This window comes from Hyperolius riggenbachi, chromosome 7, assembly GCF_040937935.1.
Source record: "Hyperolius riggenbachi isolate aHypRig1 chromosome 7, aHypRig1.pri, whole genome shotgun sequence".
In the NCBI taxonomy this organism is placed as follows: Eukaryota; Metazoa; Chordata; class Amphibia; order Anura; family Hyperoliidae; genus Hyperolius; species Hyperolius riggenbachi.
Genome location: NC_090652.1, coordinates 239399892 through 239421740, shown reverse-complemented (window position 1 = coordinate 239421740; position 21849 = coordinate 239399892). Strand labels below are relative to the sequence as shown.

The window sequence follows — 21849 nt, the reverse complement described above, 5'->3', positions numbered from 1 at the left end:
ATGGTAAATGAATGTGTAATAAAAAGTAGGGAAGTACATTTTTATTGAATGTTATGTCGGAGTTTCATTCCACTTTAAAATGTACCTGAGCCAAAGCTGGGGTACACAACACCAGGTACTTACCTAAAGAGAGGGAATCCTACTGAGGCTTCCCCCGTCGGTCTACTGTCCCCCATCGCTGAGCACGGCCTCCCGAAGATTAGCGATAATGCATTGTCGCTAATCCTATCGGCACCATGTGGCTCCTCTTCCGCAATCATGGCCACGCATTGTAAGATCAAGCCCACCTACGCAGAAGCACGAAGCCCGCGGCTCCGTGCTACTGCGCATGCGTGGGCGGGTTCCATATTACAATACGCGACCATGATTGCAGAAGAGGAGCCGTGCGGCCAGGACGAGGAGGGGGTCCGCACAAGGAAAAGGGGCACTGTGAACCACCGAGGGAAGCCTCAAAAAGGATCCTGAGGCTTCCCTCTCTGAGGGGTAAATACTAATTTTGAACCCGATCTTCGGCTCAGGTTCTCTTTAAGCAAGTAGGTATATTTGTCCTTATCAGTAATAAACAAATCATCCATCATCTTTCCTACTCTAGCTGTTATACAATGATGAGAAGTGGTAGAAGTGGTGGAAGTGGAAATGGGGCAACATGATGCCAGATTTCTAGTCCACAAAACACTGCTCCACTGCAGTCTGCTTGTCATGTGCTGGTCTTGTATTAATTCTCCTCTTGGCGTTCTACAGTGATCAGTGCATCACATGCACAACGGTGTATATTAAAAATTACACTTCAAATGGAAATAAGTTATAACTCACCTTAACAGCCCCGTATTTCATTATTTTATAATTACGCCATAAATGAATCATTCCAGAAGATTATGCCAGCTTAGGAACCACGCACTCATTTTCTCAATTCTTGGTATATAATATTTGGCCTCGTTATAATTCATATGTAAAACATTTAAAATGTTTTGATGGCATCTGACTATTCATCCACCTACAATCCAAGAAAGGAACATACTGTCTGCTATGATGATGATGGGGGGGGCAGCTAGGGCTGGTACGGTAGCAGAGCATAGAGTTATTCATGAACAATCATAATAAAAATGCAAATATGGAAAGGTGTGTGTCGTGGCTTTAAAATAAATAATGATGATAATGTTATTTGGCAATAAAGAGAAGCAGAATCCCTTCTTATAAATTACACATTTTATAATAACTATAAATGAGTTACTGTTACATTTAAAATGCAGCAAGGTCTGAGGAAGGCGTGGACTTACGCCGAAACCGGTAATGACGTCAGACGGCAGAGTCTGTGCACTGCTCGCCCTGGACGGACGTCCTCCCACACTCCAGCTACACCATCAGCTCCGGCCAGGCTGTATATGGTACGAGGCGACCCACCGGACGGGCTAGAGGCACAGTTACAGACATCACTAAATGTGAGTTATAATCTTAAATTTGTTTAAATAGGAAACCCCATTTAATGCACTACGGAGCGCTCTCTTTTCCCCCTACCCGTTTGTCCCTTTAAAGAGTAACTGTTAGCCCCAAAACTGAAAATTAAATCTCTCTTGCAATCTTTTATTTACTATTTAAATGAGCCAAAAAGGCATTGTAGAAGTTAAAAATCAATATAATTTTTTTACTATGTATCCTTTTACCCCAGCTCCGGACGCAAAGCCGCATATCAGATACTGCTGAGCATGCATAGCATGCCTAGCTCTGCCCGACCCCCCTCTCCCCCCCAGGACCAGGTGCCGATATATGCTCACTCCAAACAGCTGACCGCTCTGACACGGAGAGAGAGCGGGAGCACTTCCAGCGCAGCCACCGCAGAGCAGCCGCCGCCGAGTCACATGTGAGAGATGCACGTGCATCTCTCACATGTGACTCGGCGGCGGCTGCTCTGCGGTGGCTGCGCTGGAAGTGCTCCCGCTCTCTCTCCGTGTCAGAGCGGTCAGCTGTTTGGAGTGAGCATATATCGGCACCTGGTCCTGGGGGGGAGAGGGGGGTCGGGCAGAGCTAGGCATGCTATGCATGCTCAGCAGTATCTGATATGCGGCTTTGCGTCCGGAGCTGGGGTAAAAGGATACATAGTAAAAAAATTATATTGATTTTTAACTTCTACAATGCCTTTTTGGCTCATTTAAATAGTAAATAAAAGATTGCAAGAGAGATTTAATTTTCAGTTTTGGGGCTAACAGTTACTCTTTAAAGAGAAAATGCGACCAAGAATTGAACTTTATCCCAATCAGTAGCTAATACCCCCTTTTACATGAGAAATCTATTCCTTTTCACAAACAGACCATCAGGGGGTGCTGTATGACTGATATTGTGGTGAAACCCCTCCCACAAGAAACTCTGAGGACTATGGTACTCCTGGCAGTTTCCTGTCTGTGAACCTTGTTGCATTGTGGGAAATAGCTGTTTACAGCTGTTTCCAACTGCCAAAAAAAGCATGCAACTGCTACATCACCTGCCAACAGTAAAAATCTCACCATGTAATATATGTCAGAATGTAAATCAGGGATTTAAAAGATTTTACAATGGGCAAACACTGACTAAATCATTTATACATAATTATTGTAAAAATGAAGCACTTTTTTATTACATTATTTTCACTGGAGTTCCTCTTTAAAGAGATCACATATATTCTCCGCTTTACACTAGTTCCAACCAAGCAGCGTTCAAATCCAATAGTCCTTATATCCGTGAGGTAAGGAGATAGAGCACCCTATAAGAGCAAACAGAACATAGTGAGATACTGTATAGATATATGACAACCTAGTGATCACTGGAGGACAAAAGCAGTAGTGCCTTTACCAGGAGAACACTCCAAGGGCTGAGACGCTAGCAATGCATATCAAGTGTACCCCACTAAGTGTTCTCCAGGTGAAGGCACTACTGCTTTTGTCCTGCAGTGATCACTAGGGTGTCATATATCTATACAGTATCGCACTATGTTCTGTTTGCTCTTATAGGGTGCTCTATCTCCTTACCTCACAGATATAAGGACTATTGGATTTGAGCGCTGCTTGGTTGGAACTAGTTCTTGTATCTTGATTATCACCGATTTAACTACAGTAAATGTCATTTATTGTTGTGACAGTGCTTGGCAGGTAGATTGAATGGCTCTTTTCATTATCACACAGAAAGCTAATGAATTCCATAGCTGAGTGGACCCAATGCTGTATTTTACAGTTTCTAGAAGCATTAAAGAATACCTGCATTTTCAGACAAAGTACAGGTATCCATCTGACTCCAGAACAAAGATAGGGACACCAAGAGCCAAATATAGTGTAGTATGTACTGGTGATATGGGTTGAAGTTGGTAGAGTAAATACAAATATACTCACAAAGCAGGGTTACCTCAAAGGCAACCACTGTGAGGCTTTGTTCACATTATAAATTGCAAGTGTTGAGTGCTTTTGTGCGTGATTTTTTTCAAGCCATTCTGGTATTTTCTGAGCGCTGAGCGATTTTGTGTAAGCATTTTTGTAAGCCGTTTTCTAAGTGCTTTTGATGAGCGATTGAGAAAAAATACATACAATGTATTTATTCTCAACCACTTTACCTCCACAGGTGCAGGTATCTCCGTCCCTTTGCACTACCTTTAACCACCAGGGAGATACCTGCACCTCCCGCTGCTACCGCCGCTGTCCGCGCTCCCGCTCGCTCGTGCGCATGCTCCCGCGCTCGTGCACGCCGCCCCCGCTCGCCCGAAGATCAATGAACGGGAAAAACATTCCCGTTCGTTGATCTCTGCCTCCCAGCAATGATCGGCTGCTTCTATGAGAAGCAGCGCGATCATTGTGAAAAGAAATAGTTTCCCAGCCTCCCTGAACTTCCTGCAAGCGTACTTCCTGTACGCTTGCAGGACGCATTTAAAAAAAGTTACTGTGGCCATTTTGCGGCCAAATAGTAAAACTACACCCAAAAGCTTTTTTCATATACAAATAGTGAAATACATATACAAAAAAGAGCGCTCCGTAGTGCATTAATGTTATTTATTCCTCAGATGCGCAAAAAATATAAAACACTTACAAGAAAACAATGAGATAAAAGCATATCATGGGCAACAGCCCAGTCAGACAATCATGGGTGGCAACCTGTTCCTCCTCTGTGGCCTGCAGTGGATGGATGTCCCAGCTGGTGATGGACAATGGTGCTTTCCCTCTGATGCCCGTGTGCAGTGACTACACGACGCGTTTCGGCGTATCCACGCTACGGAGCGCTCTTTTTTGTATATGTTTTTCAGTTTTTGCCATTCCTTCAGCCAGGATCAAGGAGCTGCTAGTTGTTGCAATAGACACCCAACCAAGCCTGGTGTGATTAGCGCAAGATTGCACATCAATTCTCTTTTGTTTCATATACAAATACATACTTTTACATTATAGATTAACTCATTACCTCCCACACTCCCCCAATTTTTTTTTTTTTTGTAATAAAAAAAAAAATTACAATAAAAAAATACATAAATAGTTACCTTAGGGACTGAACTCTTTAAATATTTATGTCAAGAGGGTATAACACTGTTACTTTATAAACTATGGGCTTCTAATTAGGGATGGACACAAAACTGAAAAAAAATGCACCTTTATTTCCAAATAAAATATTGGTGCCAAACATTGTGATAGGGACATCATTTAAACGGTGTAATAACCAGGACAAATGGGCAAATACATTTCATGGGTTTTAAATACAGTAGCATGTATTATTTAAAACCTATGATGGCCGAAAACTGAAAAATAATGATTTTTTCCCAAATGTTTTCCTATTTTCCCATTAAAACACATTTAGAATAAAATAATGCTTGGCATAATGTCCCAACTAAAGAAAGCCTAATTGGTGGCGAAAAAAATAAGATATAGTTCATTTCATTGCAATAAATAATAATAAAGTTATAGACGAATGAATGGAAGGAGCGCTGAAAGGTGAAAATCGCTCTGGTGCTCAGGGGGTAAAACCCCTCAGTGGTCAAGTCAAGTGGTTAAAAGCGCTCGGGAAATCGCTATACAAAGTGCTTTTTCAAGCGCTTAGCATTTCCCTATACCTTCCATTGAGCCAAAGCGCTCAGAAAATGGTACAGGCAGCGCTTTTTGAGAACGGCACGCAATCGATACCCTCATATGTGAACACTCTCATAGGAAATCATTGCACAAGCGCTTTTAGGGCAATTTTCAAAACCACCAGTACTTAGAAAAATCTGCAAACGCTCATAGGGCTTGATTCACAAAGCAGTGCTAACTCATAGCACGGTCTCGCTAGTGTTTTGCGCGTGTTATAAAGTGCGTAACGGTTTTTGCACGCATTCGCGAATTTTCATGCGCAATCGTGAATTCTTCCACGCATTAGCATGCGCAAATTCGCAATTGCATGCGAAAACCATTACGTGCATTATAACTCGCGCAAAACGCTAGCGAGACCATGCTGTGAATTAGCACGTCTTTGTAAATCAAGCCTATAGTGTGAACAAGCCCTAATAGCAGTTGCGAAGATTAGACCTGACCCCACTCAAGATTAAGAAGTCCCTCTGCATAGATCAGGAAAAAAGAGGATGATACAACTCCATCAAGGGTGGACTTAGAACAATGCATTTGCAGGCTTCCGGCCAGCCCCCAAACTGCAGGGAAGCGAGCCTCCCGTGCCTACGGCTGTAGCAGCACCTGCTGGGGACGTGGTTAAAGAATCATTTTTCAGCACTTATTGATTAAAAAAGTAGGTACAAAAGTAATGTCAAATTTATTTTGAGTAGTTTCTTACATGGTGGGATCTTTAAAGGTATTTTATTCGTAAGATTTAAAAATGTATCCTAAGAAGAAAAGTGAACAGGATATGGATCAGTGAGGCTATGGGGTTCCAGGTAAGTCCTATTTAGGATTAGGACTATAGATACAATTGTTTATTTTGGGGGTTTATTTGCTTCAAAGTAAAGAAGTAATTGTCTCCTGATCCCTGACTGGTATATTTTTTATTGACATTAATATGCTGTTGGATAACATGAGTATTACAGCTACTGAAGTCTAAAGCCTGTGCCTGCGCCGAATGATGTCACTATACAGGAGGGTGCTTGCTCCTGTGTCCTGGCATGCATGTGCGCTCCATAACATGCCAGGAGCAGAGCAAGTGCCCTTCTGTATAATGACATCATTCAGCGCGGGCACAGCGTAGAAGAAAGGACATACTGCACTTGCGTGGCTCAGTATGTCCGGAAGCTAATTTATGAAAGTTGCCAAAAGAACAGAGATTACTGCAGGAGAACGGCGAGTGACGAGTTCTAAAAAGTATCCTTTCTTCCCACAGATGAGTTTTTATATACTTACCAGAGTTCTGCTTTAACCACTTAAAGACCAGGCTCTTTTTTCCTGATCTGTGCTGCGTGGGCTCTCCAGCCCACAGCACAGATCAGGTTTGCAGCATGGCGATCAGACTTTCCCCCCTTTTTTTTCCACTAGGTGGATGCAGAGCCGGGACAAGGTCCTTCAGCACCCAAGGCTGAGACAGCAAAGTGCGCCCCTCCATCCCTCCCACCCCAGCCGTCACACACTGATTGCTATTAGACTATGAGGCGCCCCAGGGCCCCCAACCCCCCCAACACCTTCATCTCTAGTTATCTGGCTTGCAGTCACTGTCATGTATCCCATTTTCTTATTTCTTTCTGCTTCAAACACAATTGGGAATGACAGCTGAGTGAGTTTTGCACCCTCTCTTACACTGCGCCCTGAGGCTGGAGCCTCTCCAGCCTATGCCTCGGCCCGGCCCTGGGTGGATGTCCTGCTGGGGGGGTCTGATCACCGCCGGCTATCTGTGATTTGCGGGGAGGGGGCTCCTCAAAGCCCCCCTCCGCAGCGATTTCCGCCCTCTCTGCCCTTCCCTCCCTCTCCCTTACACTGTGGGCTGCGCAGGACGGATAGGCTTTAGCCATTCAGATGCCGGCGATTCCTGGCCAATTAGAGGCTGGGGATCGTCGATCTCCTTTACGGCATTGCTGTATGCCGTATGATGTAAACAGCGGGGATTTCTTCCCCGCGTGTTTACATTTAGCCTGCGAGCCGTGATCGGCGGCTCGCAGACTGTTCACGGAGACACCCTACGTGAACTGACATGGAACGGCCGCTCAAAAGAGCGGCCGCTTGCATGGTAACACCACTTCGACCTGCCGACGCCTATCGGCGTTAGGCGGGCATTAAGTAGTTAAACACTCTGCGACCGGCTTACACCAATCGGCAGCCACAGAGTGGCCCCCCCAGGACCGCCTAATGCTGATTGGTGTGAAGTCCTGGGGGAAGAGATTAGCGGGGATCACGCGCGGATGTGTTTGCATCCCTGCTGACTAATGGAGCGGAGCTCCGCGATCGCAGGCAGGCAGGCTGTTAGAGGGAAAAAACACTGTTTACATGTACAGCACTGCGATCTTACCTAGGGGTAAAAAAGTATAAATCCGGCCTTGCTACTGATTGGCATAAAGTTCAATCCTTGGTTATAGTTCCTCTTTAATATGGGTGTCGAATAAAGCCGATAATTAGATTATCGATAAAGTGAAGTTACTGTTATTCTACCACTGCAGTCCCTACTACCTAATCCTAACACCAGCCCCTGTAGTTATGCCAAACACCACTTACCTACACCTAACACTAACTCCCAGTCATAAGCCCCCTACCTAGGCCTAACATGAACCTACCCCTACAAATAAACAGACATCTGATGGTTCACATCCAAACAAAACCGATATCCAGAGCTCGGTTACTAATAGCCATACTCTGGAGCCACTTCCCGATTATCCTTGCCCCCCCAAAAAATCTGAAATCTGGAGCTAGGCTACTAATAGCTTAATTGCAGAGCTGTTCCCCAATCGCTGGTGCCCAATGAAGACCCGATATCCAGCGCTTCACTAACAATAGCAGAATGGAGCTGGTGTGTAATCTGTAGCAGGCACTCAAATCACTGACTCGACGCCGCATAGCCCCATACCTTGCGTTGTAGTCTATGGCAGCTATGAAGGCGGCTGATCTATGAAGGTTTCTATAATCAGGTGTTACCCCTGCTAGGGATGAGAAGTTCATTTGACATGAGGTCATTTTTTGCTCCATGGGAGGTGGGCAGAACCTGAACTTTTTTCTCGGCTAATCAGATTTGGAAATGAATGACACCTGATTAACTATGTATCAATCATGAATCTGCTGAATGTGATTTATCCTGTGCAAAAATCCAGTTCAAATTAAAGGAGTTCACATTTATAGTAGAGCAAGAAAACTACAGTGTTGAATTTCACTTCACATCTGTAGTGGTCAAATAACAGCTATGAAGGGAAAAAGGATTACAGGCTTTTTTCCATATATTGCATTGTTCCTATTCTAAGTGACGATCAGCAGAAATGGTTGCCACTTTTATCCATAACTCATCGCCTGTCCCCGATCGCCACTTTCGCACATAATTACTCAACAAGTAATAGTCACCTCATTTGGAAAGCAAAGATCAGCTGGTCTTGGAGAGAGCTCCGAGGTAATTGTAGCCATGAAGTTGAGTCCTCAATTAGTTTTACAGCCCACTAGTGATGCACCTTCAATTGAGTGAAGACCTGTTCCAAGGGTGCATCGTCTATGAGCAGCAGAACTTATAGAGGCCCTGACTTCATGGCTAGGAGGTGGCCACGGTTGGTTCCTTGTGGCCTTATGCAATTCCCAGGATCAGTTCCAGTAAATGGAACTGTGAATTTTTGCTGTAGGGTAGAAAAAAGATGGTTAGTGATCCAAACATTAAGAGTCTTTTGGTTAATCCAACTGAAGAAAAGTAAAACTTTTTGAACAGTAGGATTGTAAGCCCACCCACCACGTCACGGTAGACTCTTTTAGGGTGGGTCCCTACACTACACTATGCTACCCTACTCTGAATGGTGCTAGTCACCCTAATAGTGCTACACTAGTTAATATGCTTTTAAGCAATACCACCCCATCCTCTCCTAACCCTACCCCCCTTCTCCTAACAATAGCCTATCCCTCTACTAACACTAACCTCCCCCCCTCTCTAGACCTAACACTAGCCGTCTTCTCTCTTAACACCAACCTCCCTCACTCCTCTACTAACACTAGCCTTCTCCTCTCTTAACACTAGCCTTCCCCTCTCCTAACACTAACCTCTCCCCTCTCTACTCCTAACACTAGCCTTCTCCTCTCCTAACACTAACCTCCCCTTCTCTACTCCTAACACTAGCTTTCCACTCTCCTAACATTAACCTCCCCTTCTCTACTCCTAACACTAACCTTCTCTCCTAACACTAACCTCTCCCTCTCCTCTCCTAACACTAGCCTTCCCCTCTCCTAACACTAACCTCTCCCCTGTCTACTCCTAACACTAGCCTTCTCCTCTCCTAACACTAACCTCCCCTTCTCTACTCCTAACACTAGCCTTCTCCTATCCTAACACTAACCTCCCCCTCTCGACTCCTAACACTAACCTTCTCTCCTAACACTAACCTCCCCCCTATCCTCTCCTAACACCAGCCTTCCTCTCTCTTAACACTAACCTCCCCATCTCTACTCCTAACACTAACCTTTCCCTCTCCACTCCTAATACTAACCCCCCCTCCAATCCTAACACTAGCCTTCCACTCTCCTAACACTAACCTAACCCCTCTCCACCTCTCCACTCCTAACAATTACCTCCCCCTCTCCACTCCTAACACTAGTTTTCCCCTCTCCTAACACTAACCTACCCTCTCTACACCTAACAAAAGTCTTCTCCTCTCCTGACACTAATCTCCTTCCTCTCCACTCTTAACACTTGCCTTTCCTTCTCCTTACACTAACCTACCCCCTCCCTACTCCTAAAACTAACCTCCACCCTCTCCTCTCCTTACACTAACCACCCCCTCTCTACTTTTAATACTAGCCATCCCTTTTCCTAACACTTATCTCCCCATCCACTCTTAACACTAGCCTTCTCCTCTCCTAACACTAACCTCCCCTCTCTACACCTAACACTAGCCATCCCTTCTCCTAACACTAACCTACACCCATTTCTACTCCTAAAGCTAACCTCCACCCTCTCCTCTCCTAACACTAACCTGCCCCTCTCTACACTACAACCCTAGCCTTCCCTTCTCCTAACACTAACCTCCCCCCATCCACTCTTAACACTATCCTTCTTCTCTCCTAACACTAACCTTCCCATTCTCCAGTCCTAGCACTAGCCTTTCCCTCTCTTAACACTAACCCCCCCCTCCACTCCTAACACTAGCCTTCCCCTCTCCTAACGCTAACTTCCCCCTCTTCACTCCTAACACCAGCCTAACAATTCCTAACACTAACCTCCCCCTTCTCTACTGCTAACACTAGCATCCCCCCTTTCCACTCCTAACACTCACCTCCCCCCTCTCCACTCCTTACACTAGCTTTCTTCTCTCCTACCTTCCCCTTCTCCACTCCTAACACTAGCCTTCCCCTCTCCTTACACTAACCTTCCCCGTCTTCACTCCTAACACTAACCTCCCCCTTCTCTACTGCAAACACTAGCATCCCCCCTATCCACTCCTAACACTCACCTCCCACCTCTCCCCTCCTTACACTAGCCTTCCCCTCTCCTAATACTAACCTGCCCCCTCTGCACTCCTAACACTTACCTCTACCTTCTCCACTCCTAACACTAACCTTCCCCTCTCCACTCCTAACCTTAGCCTTCCCCTCTGTTAACACTACCCCCCACCCCCCACACCACCACTTCTAACACTAGCTTTCCCCTCTCCTGACTTTAACCTCCCATTTCTACACCTAACACTAGCCTTCTCCTCTCCTAACACTAACCTCCCCCTCTCTATTCTTAACACTAGCCTTTCCCTCTCTGCTCCTAACACTAACCTCCCCCCCCCCATTCTAATGTTAGCCTTTACCTCTCCTTTCCTAACACTAACACCCCCCGCCCCCTTCCCAGTTTCCCATTGCCGCTACAATGTTTGCAGAAGATGGTAGGAGCTGCAAGCAATGATGGTGGAGGATGGCTGGGACTGTAAGAAAAGATGTTTCAAGATGGCAGGAGCTGCATGCAAAGATGGTTTCAGATGGCAGGAGTTGCAAGCAAAGGTGGTTCAAGATGGCAGGAGTTGGAAGCAAAGGTGGTTCAAGATGGCAGGAGCTGCAAGCAATGATGGTGGAAAATGCCTGGGACTGCAAGAAAAGGTGGTTCAAGATGGTAGGAGCTGCAAGCAAAGATGGTTCAAGATGGCAGGAGTTGCAAGCAAAGGTGGTTCAAGATGGTAGGAGCTGCAAGCAAAGGTGGTTCAAGATGGTAGAAGATGTAAGCAATGATGTTTGAAGGTGGCTGGGGCTGTAATCGATGACGGTGGACAAAGGAGACACTCACTGCAGGAGATGACTGACACTGCAGAACATGAATTAAAGAAGAAGTTCACTGCAAGAGATGATAGACACAGCAGGAAATGAATTGAATGAGTCGCTCACTGCAGTAGAGGAGTCACTGCAGGAAATAAATTAAAGGGGAAGATCACTGCAAGAGATGACAGGCACTGCAGGAAATGATTTGTAAGAGTCGCTCGCTGCAGTAGAGGAGCCACTGCAGGTAAAGATAGGAGCTGCAGGTGATAGCTGCAGAAGTCGCTCACTGCAGATGATGACAGGCACTGCAGGAAAAGATAGGAGCTGCAGCTGATGGCTGCAGAAGTCGCTCACTGCAGGTGATGACAGGTACTGCAGGAAATGAGTAAGAATGTAGGAAAAGCCAGGAGCCGGAGGAGATGGAAACTCTGACAGACACTGTGGCAAAAAGATATTAAAAGCAGATGACAGCAAAAACGTAAGCAGATGGAAGAATTCTCAGGAGCTGCATGAGAAGGATGGAAATGTATGAGGTGGTTGATGTTGGACTCCATGTCAGAGCCTGCATGAATGACTTCACTGCAGGTGATGGAAGTCGCTGGACAGGATGGAAAGAGTTGCAGGACATGGATGGAGATGACAGGAGCTGCAACTGCCCTGGCAGGATGTAACAATCACTGCATGATGCAACACCAGGAGCGGGGCCTGGACCTAGAACACTGGTCACAGACATATCCGCTCCCTGGTTCCATAGCAGTGCATTCCTCTGTGGTCATCCTGAAATCCCGATGGGCCAGGCCATGATGGTCCATTCTCTTTCTTCTCCATCCCCGATGACTCAGTTTCTTCATGACCTAAGGGAATTAAACAAACATACACGTTAGACGTTTATAAAGTAAGAAGTCGGGTAATTCGGGGTCTTCAGGATGGCTTCGAGGGACAAGGCAGCGCAGGTAATTATAACTTTATTTTACAAGAAGGCTGCAGGATTTTAATTTTAGGCTGGAGAGTGACGCAAATGCCCCCCCCCCCCCCCCCGCACATGCCTAACCTTAGCCAAAGAGCGGGGGGAGAGGTCCCAGGAACATGTGACTCCCTGTTTACATGCTAATGAATGCTTTTTTTAAAATGTGAGTGCAATTTTGTTTATAGATTTTAAATAAAAGCAGTACTTCACATTTATAAAATATCCAAAAATATCCAGGTGATTAGGTGATAGTCGGGTGATTAGGGGTCTTCAGGATGGCTTTGAAGGACAAGGAAGCACAGGTAACTATAACTCGTTTAAAGTAAGGCTTTAACCCCCCACACCTAACCTTAAAACCCTCCCCATGGACGCCTATGGGGTACCCAAATTCTGTTCCCAGAGATACAGGCTAAAGGAAACCTGAATAGAGCTTCCCTGGTGTGTAGTGGTTTCACCCTCTCTCTCCATCCTGTGTCCTGTCCTCCCCAGCTGACATTATGCAGAGTACGGTGGACGCCATGATGATGTCACCTGCTCCAACATAGTCCAGCAATGTGTGTCCTCCTGTCACTGCTTAGTTTTCCCCCTAGTGCCCGGCATCTCCTGCATTGGGTGATTAGATGAGTGCAGGAAGAGATGCCGGGCTCTAGAGGTAGAGCTGAGTGGTATCAGATTAGTGTTTAGGATTTAGATTTTTTTTTTTACTTACATGGCGGCACTCCTCACGACTGACCCAGGCCCGGAATCTCATCCGTCTAAAGAGGGTCTTCGTGGCCTCCTTGAAGTCTTCTTCGCTGCTGAAGTACCAATCGGCGAACAGGAAGATGGAGTAATAGAATGGGATGTCTTCTTCCATCTGGTTGGCCAGGAACCTGAAAAAATGATGGAATAATAAGAATGTGCTATAAAAACATACCTATTTGTATTGCTAGCTGTATACTGTATATCTATATGCTACCAGACCCATGGCAGAAGAGGGAAGGAAGGGTGTCATGGAGCCCCCCAATATAAGTTACCCCTCTACTGTCAGCTATATGAAAATATGCATGAGAAGAAGACATCATATACTTACAGAGCAGCGTAGAAGTTCCGGATGTTGTATTCGGCAATGGAGAGGCCAGCTCTGCTGAAGTAGACGAGCACCATGGCAAGCAGGTACTGTAATGGGAAACACAAATACAGAGACAATTAGCTTTTACTGATAGACAAACCAAGACTTCTATGGTACATTTGCTAATATTTACCTTGTCTGAAACTCTTTTGCATCCATCATGTTGCAGGAAGATTTCAATGGCGCGGTCATCTGTGTGAGACAAAACGGTAAAATATGAGAATCGTGGTATGTTATAGAAATGGCTTTGCTGTAATGAAGATAATGGTTTTTCTAATGGTTAAACAGGTTAAATATCTCACCAAGGAGCTTGTGGAAGGCTCTCCTCATCTCTCTTGTGATGGTGACTGGCTTCTGAGAATCTGATGGACGGGCTCTGGCTGGTTGGTCGGTGTCTGTCACACTCTCCCACTTCACACTCCTGTACGGCACATCCTCGTTTGCAGGAGTGATGAGTGGAGAGGGAATGCGAGGTCCTCTCTGTCTGATTCGGATGGGATTGTCAGGTGTTCTGAATGGGTCTGGAGACTCCTGTGTTCTGAGTGAGCTGGCAGACTCAGATGACACAATGGGACTCGGAGACTCGTGTACTGAGTGAGCTGGGAGACTCAGATGACACAATGGGACTCGGAGTCTCAGGTGTTCTGAGTGTGCTGGCAGACTCAGATTCAGAAACGACTTTGCCTGGTGGTGTAGGTGTCTCTGCAGGCCTATCTAAAAGCTGTGCAGGGTTGGATGGGACTGCTGCAGCTGGTGCAGTCAGATCACTGGTGGGTGATGGAGATGTTTCATCAACCCCATCCAAGGCCTCTGCAACCTGTGCCATGGAGAGAGTGTGGATGGTGAAACTCTCATTTGCAGTTGGCACAGGTGCATAATAGATAGGCACTGCAGGCACTGCAAAGTCAGAGTCTGGGGAGGATCCAGACCCACCAGTCATGACGCTCCCATCCTGGGAATCAGATGGAGAGAAGCTGATGGTGTTTGCTCTGTAGGAGAAGATGTAAAATACACAGTGTAAGTTAAAGCATTCCTGTGATAATGTCCATTAACATACATAGCACAGCTCTGGGCAATGCGTGTGTATATCGCATATGAACACACACGTTATCTGGAAAACCGCATTGCACCCGGAGCTAGTGGAGCTGAAGCTAAATCTTATAATCTAATAAAGTGTACTTACAGTGCTGCCCATAATTATTCATACCCCTGGCAAATTTTGACTTAAAGTTACTTTTATTCAACCAGCAAGTAATTTTTTGACAGGAAATGACATAGGTGTCTCCCAAAAGACGATGTACAAGAGGCATTACTGTCCAAAATTATTCATACCCTTCTCAATGATCAATAGAAAAGCCTTTATTGGGGCATGAATAATTATGGGCAGCACTGTACACATAGATGTTCACCTGCCATATACTCTAATTAAATATACTACAATATTTTAGTATTATTGGCTTTATACTATTACCCAGTGGCCACAGTTTACTACACCTATGATTACATTGGCCTCAATTCACTAAGCTTATCTCCTATCTTTAATAACGTTTCTAAAGTTATCACCATGGTGATGAGGCATGTAGTATTCAGGAAACATTTTATCTCAGGCAAACCTAAAGTTAACTCTTCTGTCTTTAAGTTAACTCTTCAATCCTTAAAATAACTCCAGAATTCTAAAGTTAAAGTTGAACATAACCACAGAGGAGGTAACTTAACTACAGAGTAGGTAACTTAAGGAATGAAGAGATAAGATAACTCTCACTGTGTGGTGGCAAGTTTTCTCTTGCCTTATTATCTCCAGCATGATCGTAGTGAATTGAGGCCATTGATTGCATTAAACTTTGGCTGGGTTCACACTGCGCCGGATGCACAATTTTACATTTACAGTGCATATTGATGTAATGCATTGTGCCCCGTTCCAGTGTCACATTACGCACCATTGTGCCTGTATAGCAGTAGGAGAACAGAGGCGCCAGCAAAATAAATAAAAGATAAAAGCGGATAAAAACTTTAAAATTTGCTGGGAGGAAGTGGTGGACTTACCTCCATAAAGCAGACACGAAAGACTGTCTGAATAGTAGCAATCACATTTATTAAATAGTACCCCAAAAAAGTGCAACGCGTTTCGCAGGCCCAGCCCGCTTCATCAGGCAATAAACGTGGGGACAAAACAGAATTTCGGCATTAGCAGGTGTAGCGCCTCAGTGAACTTTCAAGTTCAATTTCAAGGATGGGAATAAAGTTTAGAGTCAAACACATTTTTTAGTAGAGAAATATATATATTTACATAGAAAGAGGGACAATGTCCTGAAAGATGGACAAATGAGGAGGAAACAGGGACAAAGGGACAGGGCTTCCGAAAGAGGGACAATTGGGAGCTATGCGCAATGGGGCTGTGTGGTGTGTGGGAGACCGGTCTCCATTGTAGGGCTATGCCATTCAGGGCCGGCTCTACCATAGAGGCAAAGGGGGCAATTGCCCTAGGGCCCCAGAACCTGTAGGGGCCCCAAGGTGTCTCTCCCCAACTTAACTGGAGTTCCTCGATGCCCCTACAGAGTTTTCAGGTGAGCCAGTTGGTGTCAGCCCCCTCCTCAGGGTCCTTTTGGCTGCAATAAAGGGTCTCTACTGCCAATTTTTGTATTGGGGGTGTTTATTGGCGGGCCCAGGGGTTAATTTTGCCCGGGGGCCCCATTGTTACTAGAACCGGCCCTGATGCCATTAGGACAAGGGGTCCCCCCGATTTATGCTATTAGAGCGGGGTACTCCCTGCCCTGTGGGAAGATACTGTTGCTGTAATTGGGTGATCAATTTTCCTATTACTTCACATGAAGTTGAGCACTGTATTTCTTGTATTTTGATGATCGCTGTACAGAGATGCTGGTCGGCTATAACCCATTCTGCTCTATAGAGAGGGGAAGGGTGATGACAAGTGAGCAGGAGGCGCAGAACAATAGTGATTGTTTATTGATGCTTTTTTATTTATCCAATATAGCAGATTGCTGAACCATGTCTTCCACACACACTTGATTTTTGCATGCAGCTTTCCATCTGCTTTTCTCTCTGTCCTCCTTCTCTCCCCACTTTCCCTCCGTTACCCCAGTCTCTGCTTCTTCAGCCTTCTATTCCTCTGTTGCACCCACTCCAGTCCCCTCCGATTTTGTCTCTCATGATGATGACATTTGCGCACAGATGAGAATATATGTGAAAATACATGGACATGCAAATTGTTGCTAAATTAATTGAAGTCAATAGATATGAGAAAACACCTTCATATAACATACATTCGTTGGCCATCATTTCTTTGAAAATTTTGCACCAGGTGAAAATATAAATTTTGATGCAAAAAATACTTTGGATACAACAATTACTTTGAGCTCATCCCTAAACATAAAGCCGTGTGAAGAGATCAGAGTTCTGCCTACACCGACGTCTCCTCACCTACAGCCGACCCTACTTGAGTAGAAAGCAGTTTAGGTGCCCAATGACGATATCATTTTAGCGAATGGTCGACCTTACAATTCCATAATTGTGACCAGAACAAATCGCTTAGAAGGAATTGATCGGCCCCATACATGGGATACAAAATATAACCAATCTGATCATTTCAAATAGAATCGATCCACAAAATAGATCAATTAAATAATTTATTAATTCAACATTTTTTTGTCGATTGGCACCATCAACACTATCCAAACCCTGTCTATTGGAAGATCGATTGCTAAAATTGTATCGTTTATGGTCATCTGAAGCAGTGTTGCTTGCGAATTTTCGCCCAAGTCATTTTCGTATCGAAAATCCCATTTTTGAATTCGGGGAATTTTCGCGAAAATCTTCAGAAATATTTGTGTTTTCGACCAGCATCGAAAATTGAAGTATGCGGACGCTTATGCTCTTATGCGGAAAAATGTCCACAATAATCCGCAAGAAACTTCGCTGCATGCGGACGCTTATGCCCTTATGCCGAAAAATGTCACAATAATCCGCTAATACATGCGTGGCGAAGCTTCGCATAGCGGTACTATGACTATGCTGAAATACATACGCGATGAACTACGAATTTAATGCAAAAATAACGGGCATTAGGCGAAAATATTAGATAAAAAATTTGCCTGTCTAAACGAAATTAGGCGAAAATTCGACGCTTTCAGGGCGATTTTGAAAATCGCCAGCGCTTAAAAAATGGCAGAAACGCCTCTAATGTGAACGAGCTCTCACAGAGACTATAAAGTCTAAAATTAACATTGCATGTATCACATTGTCATAAAAACATATAATGATTTTTCCTGTGTTTTTGATGTAACCAGAAATACAATTAGATGAAATGGGGCCCTAGCAGTGGCGTAGCAATAGGGGGTGAAAAGGGCTGCGACTGCACTGGGGCCCCAGGACCATTGGGGCCCACTAGGGGCCCTCCCTCATCCACAGTATTTGCCCTTCTAAGGTGCTATGCTGTTACTGATCACTTCTATAGATGCCTTGACTAGTGGTGATCATTAATGAACTGTCCCCCTCCTCTGCTTACACCTCTTACACTGTGGATGCCCTTGCCAGGTATTGTTGCAGATAAGAATTGTTATGTTGGCAGGCCCCATGTAAAACTTGCACTGAGGCCCAAAGATCCTTAGCTACGCCACTGGGCCCTTGGCAAGATAGCTGTTTTTACACACCGCAGATGGTCACCTGTTTTTTTTAGTAACATTTGAGGCGCTAGTCTACTTTAGGGGACCCAGCGCAAATCCCCATAGACAATTGGAACTGTGCTGAAAACGGAACGAATTTCCGCTTTCAGCTAGTTTAAAACCCCACAAGTTATATATGTATGGAAAGCTAAGATTCTCCTCTAACGAATTCTGGCACTTTCGGTGAGAAAAACCTTAAACTCACCGTGCAGGAAGCGCCGAAAGTCCGCAATCGTGGCTCCGTCGGCCATCTTAGCTCTGCTGCTGCTGCTGTTTGTCTCCCTCCTCATTGGAGGGATTGTTAGCTGGGGGCGTGCCAGGAAGAAAAAGTGAACTCCACACGCCACCTAGTGGCTGTGGAATACAAGTAATTCTTGTATTGAAAACTGTCATTGTAATTTAAAACTTGCAAAAATACAAGAAATGCATTTAATGAAATAATAAAAAAAATAATGAAAATAATTAAGGTGTGCGTGCAATCTCCACTATCCATGTGGACATAGAGTAGGAATAAAAAGTTGTCCGAGCGAAGCGAGGACCGAGCCCGTAGCCCAGCGAGCGAAGCGAGCGGGCAAGGGGACAGTGACTCCACTAAAGCAGGTGTGCGTGCAATCTCCACTATCCATGTGGACATAGAGTAGGAATAAAAAGTTGTCCGAGCGAAGCGAGGACCGAGCCCGCAGCCCAGCGAGCGAAGCGAGCGGGCAAGGGGACAGTGACTCCACTAAAGCAGGTGTGTGTGCAATCTCCACTATCCATGTGGACATAGAGTAGGAATAAAAAGTTGTCCGAGCGAAGCGAGGACCGAGCCCGCAGCCCAGCGAGCGAAGCGAGCGGGCAAGGGGACAGTGACTCCACTAAAGCAGATGTGCGTGCAATCTCCACTATCCATGTGGACATAGAGTAGGAATAAAAAATTGTCCGAGCAAAGCGAGGACCGAGCCCGCAGCCCAGCGAGCGAAGCGAGCGGGCAAGGGGACAGTGACTCCACTAAAGCAGGTGTGCGTATAAATAACATTATTTTAATAATAATGTATTAATGTATTATAATACATTATTATTCCCATGCCCAAGTTCAGAGCAACTTATGTTTTATCACTCAGCCACTGGGTGGCGTGTGGAGTTCACTTTTTCTTCCTGGCACGCCCCCAGCTAACAATCCCTCCAATGAGGAGGGAGATAAACAGCAGCAGCAGACAGCTAAAATGGCCGACGGAGCCACGATTGCGGACTTTCGGCGCTTCCTGCACGGTGAGTTTAAGGTTTTTCTCACCGAAAGTGCCAGAATTCGTTAGAGGAGAATCTTAGCTTTCCATACATATATAACTTGTGGGGTTTAAAACAAGCTGAAAGCGGAAATTCTTTCAGTTTTCAGCTCAGTTCCAATTGTCTATGGGGATTTGCGCTGGGTCCCCTAAAGTAGACTAGCTCCACATTTGATGGGGGCTAGCATCCACCAGGCCCCTATACTTTCCCCCTATGCCCTAGGCAACTGCCTAGGTTTACATTTTGGATGATCTGGCACTGATGCTAGGCCTAATGGTGGCCACTAATGATCCAATCTTTTTCATCCAATCTTACCAAATCTACGTAGTATAAGGGTAAACTGATTGAATATGTACGGAATGGATACTTCAGGCAGTTACCTTATATTACATAGAAATGGTAAGATTGGATGAAAAAGATTGGATCATTAGTGGCCACCTTAAGCCCTACCTAGGCTACTCCAACTGTCACCAAGGAGAAAGCTAGTCCTAAGGCCTACCTACTCCACATGTCACCAGAAAGATAAATATCCCACAATCTGGCAATAAAAGGCCCCCATGCAGCCCAGAATTAGTAGCAGGGCTCTCCTCACTGGTTTTCCATCCCCTAAAGCTCTCTGATGGCCTCTGGTGGCTCCACTTACCTCTCGGTGTCTTGTCTGGCACTCATCTTGGGCAAAAATGAGCAAAACTGGTTAAAAATGTCACTGGTTGATAGTGAGTCACTAGAAATGTCGCTTTGGAGTAAAAAAAATCGACTGGAAGTCACAAATATTCACTGAAAACCAAAGAAGCAGGAGAAAATCCGTTGAGATGTTTCCTGATCGATGGCTTGCATGTGAATGAGGACCAACTGCCATTCTTAACTGCTTTATCAACTGCCAGTCTCACGGCTAGTCTCACGGCAGGTCTCATGGTCAGTCTGGCGGCCAGTCTCAGGGCCAGTCTCACGGCCAATCTCACAGCTGCATGTGCCAGGCAACTGTCCCTCCCCAGCAGGTCAGCTGACCAACTAGCTGCAGTAATGTAGCAATTTCCTATTCCCATTCATTTAGCCATAACTTTATCACTGCTTATCACACTTAGATGATCTATATCTTATTTTTTTCACTGCAAATTAGGCTTTTTGGGGGTGATACTTGTTTGCAGTTATTACTTTATTTTCTATTCATTTTTAAAGAAAAAACAAGGAAAAAATGAAAAAAATCGCTATTTTTCACATTCTATTCCCTATAGTTTTAAAATAAACAATGATACTGTAGACAAAAAACACATATTTTATTTGCCCATTTGTCCTGGCTATCACAACATTTAAATGATCTTCCTAGTATTTTGAATGGCAACAATATATTATTTGGAAATATTATGCAAAGTAGAAAATAAATGGTAGCGCATCTTACCAAGCTGCACCGACTGACACCGACGGTAGGAACACGCAGCAGAAACACTGGCATTACGTAAAACACTAGCATTAACGCGCATAATGTAAGTCAATTGCCGCATGAAAAAATGCTTTTGTTTGCGTTTTGCAATGTGCTTTTTTTTAAAAAACTTGCTGCATATTTTTCCAAAACGCATTTAAAACGCACACAATGGCCTCGATTCATAAAACTGCCTGCGAGCGGGGAAAGTCGAGCGGGGAAACACCGCTGTCGGTATTTCCGCCTTCAGGGTGGTAATTCATAAAAATTTAGCTACTTGTGATATACGTGCGGAGATACTCCGCTGTAGGCAGGCGTTAGGCTGTCGGGAGACGTGCGGAAACAGGGGAAGCAGGCGGAATCCCTCCGTGCGGTGTTCTCTCTGCAGCTGCTTGGGAGGTCTGTCCCATTCACTGCAACGGATTCCGCACGCTTCTCGCCACATCAGAGGTAGCGGTAATACCCGTCCGCATACCGCTACCTCTAATCTTTATGAATTGACATTTGTTACTGTTGCTGTGATAATCACCGCGCAAGGCGGTGATTGATCACTCTGCTCGCAAATGTCGGCTTTTCATGCGGAAAAAGCCTTTATGAATGCATATTTTGGTGTGTGGTCGGTAAAGTGAGCGTTTTTTTGCATTTCCGAATGCGGGAATGCTTTATGAATCGAGGCCAATGTATGTCAATGGTGACACACGGGTATAGCTTCTTATTTCGTTCGTTTTTTATGCGTTTTTGTATAAAAAAACAAGTTTGATAATGTATTTTCGTTTCCTGTTAATTTGCTAGTGGTGAGAGAAGACGAAAATGTGTTTTTATACTAGCCACATTCCAAAACATTTGCATAAAACGCATACCAGAAACGCAAACAATCAAAACACAGAACATTTATATCACGCTTTTCTCCTGGCGGACTCAAAGCACCAGAGCTGCAGCCACTAGGACACGCTCTATAGGCAATAGCAATGTTAGGGAGACTTGCCCAAGGTTTTGCTGCATATGTGTTTGTGCGATTTTTTGTCATAGAGTCAATCAAACACATTTTAGTAGAGAAATATATATAGTTACATAGAAAG

General features: G+C 44.9%; 1 protein-coding gene across 2 annotated transcripts; it reads right to left on the bottom strand.

Moving 5' to 3' along the window:
- Nucleotides 1–10962: 10962 nt before the first annotated feature.
- LOC137525802 (speedy protein 1-A-like) lies at nt 10963–20176 on the bottom strand. Of its 2 annotated transcripts, XM_068247004.1 has the most exons (6): nt 19994–20176; nt 13708–14394; nt 13539–13597; nt 13367–13452; nt 13004–13166; nt 10963–12181 (listed from the first exon to the last, which is right to left on the bottom strand). In XM_068247004.1, the coding sequence occupies exons 2-6, from the start codon at nt 13733–13735 to the stop codon at nt 12002–12004; spliced, it is 516 nt and encodes a 171-aa protein (XP_068103105.1). In that variant the 5' UTR covers nt 13736–14394; nt 19994–20176; the 3' UTR covers nt 10963–12001. The 2 variants fall into 2 exon arrangements, with proteins under 2 accessions (XP_068103105.1, XP_068103106.1); XM_068247005.1 differs by lacking the exon at nt 19994–20176 and having other exon boundaries at nt 13708–14395.
- Between the last annotated feature and the right edge of the window lie 1673 nt (nt 20177–21849).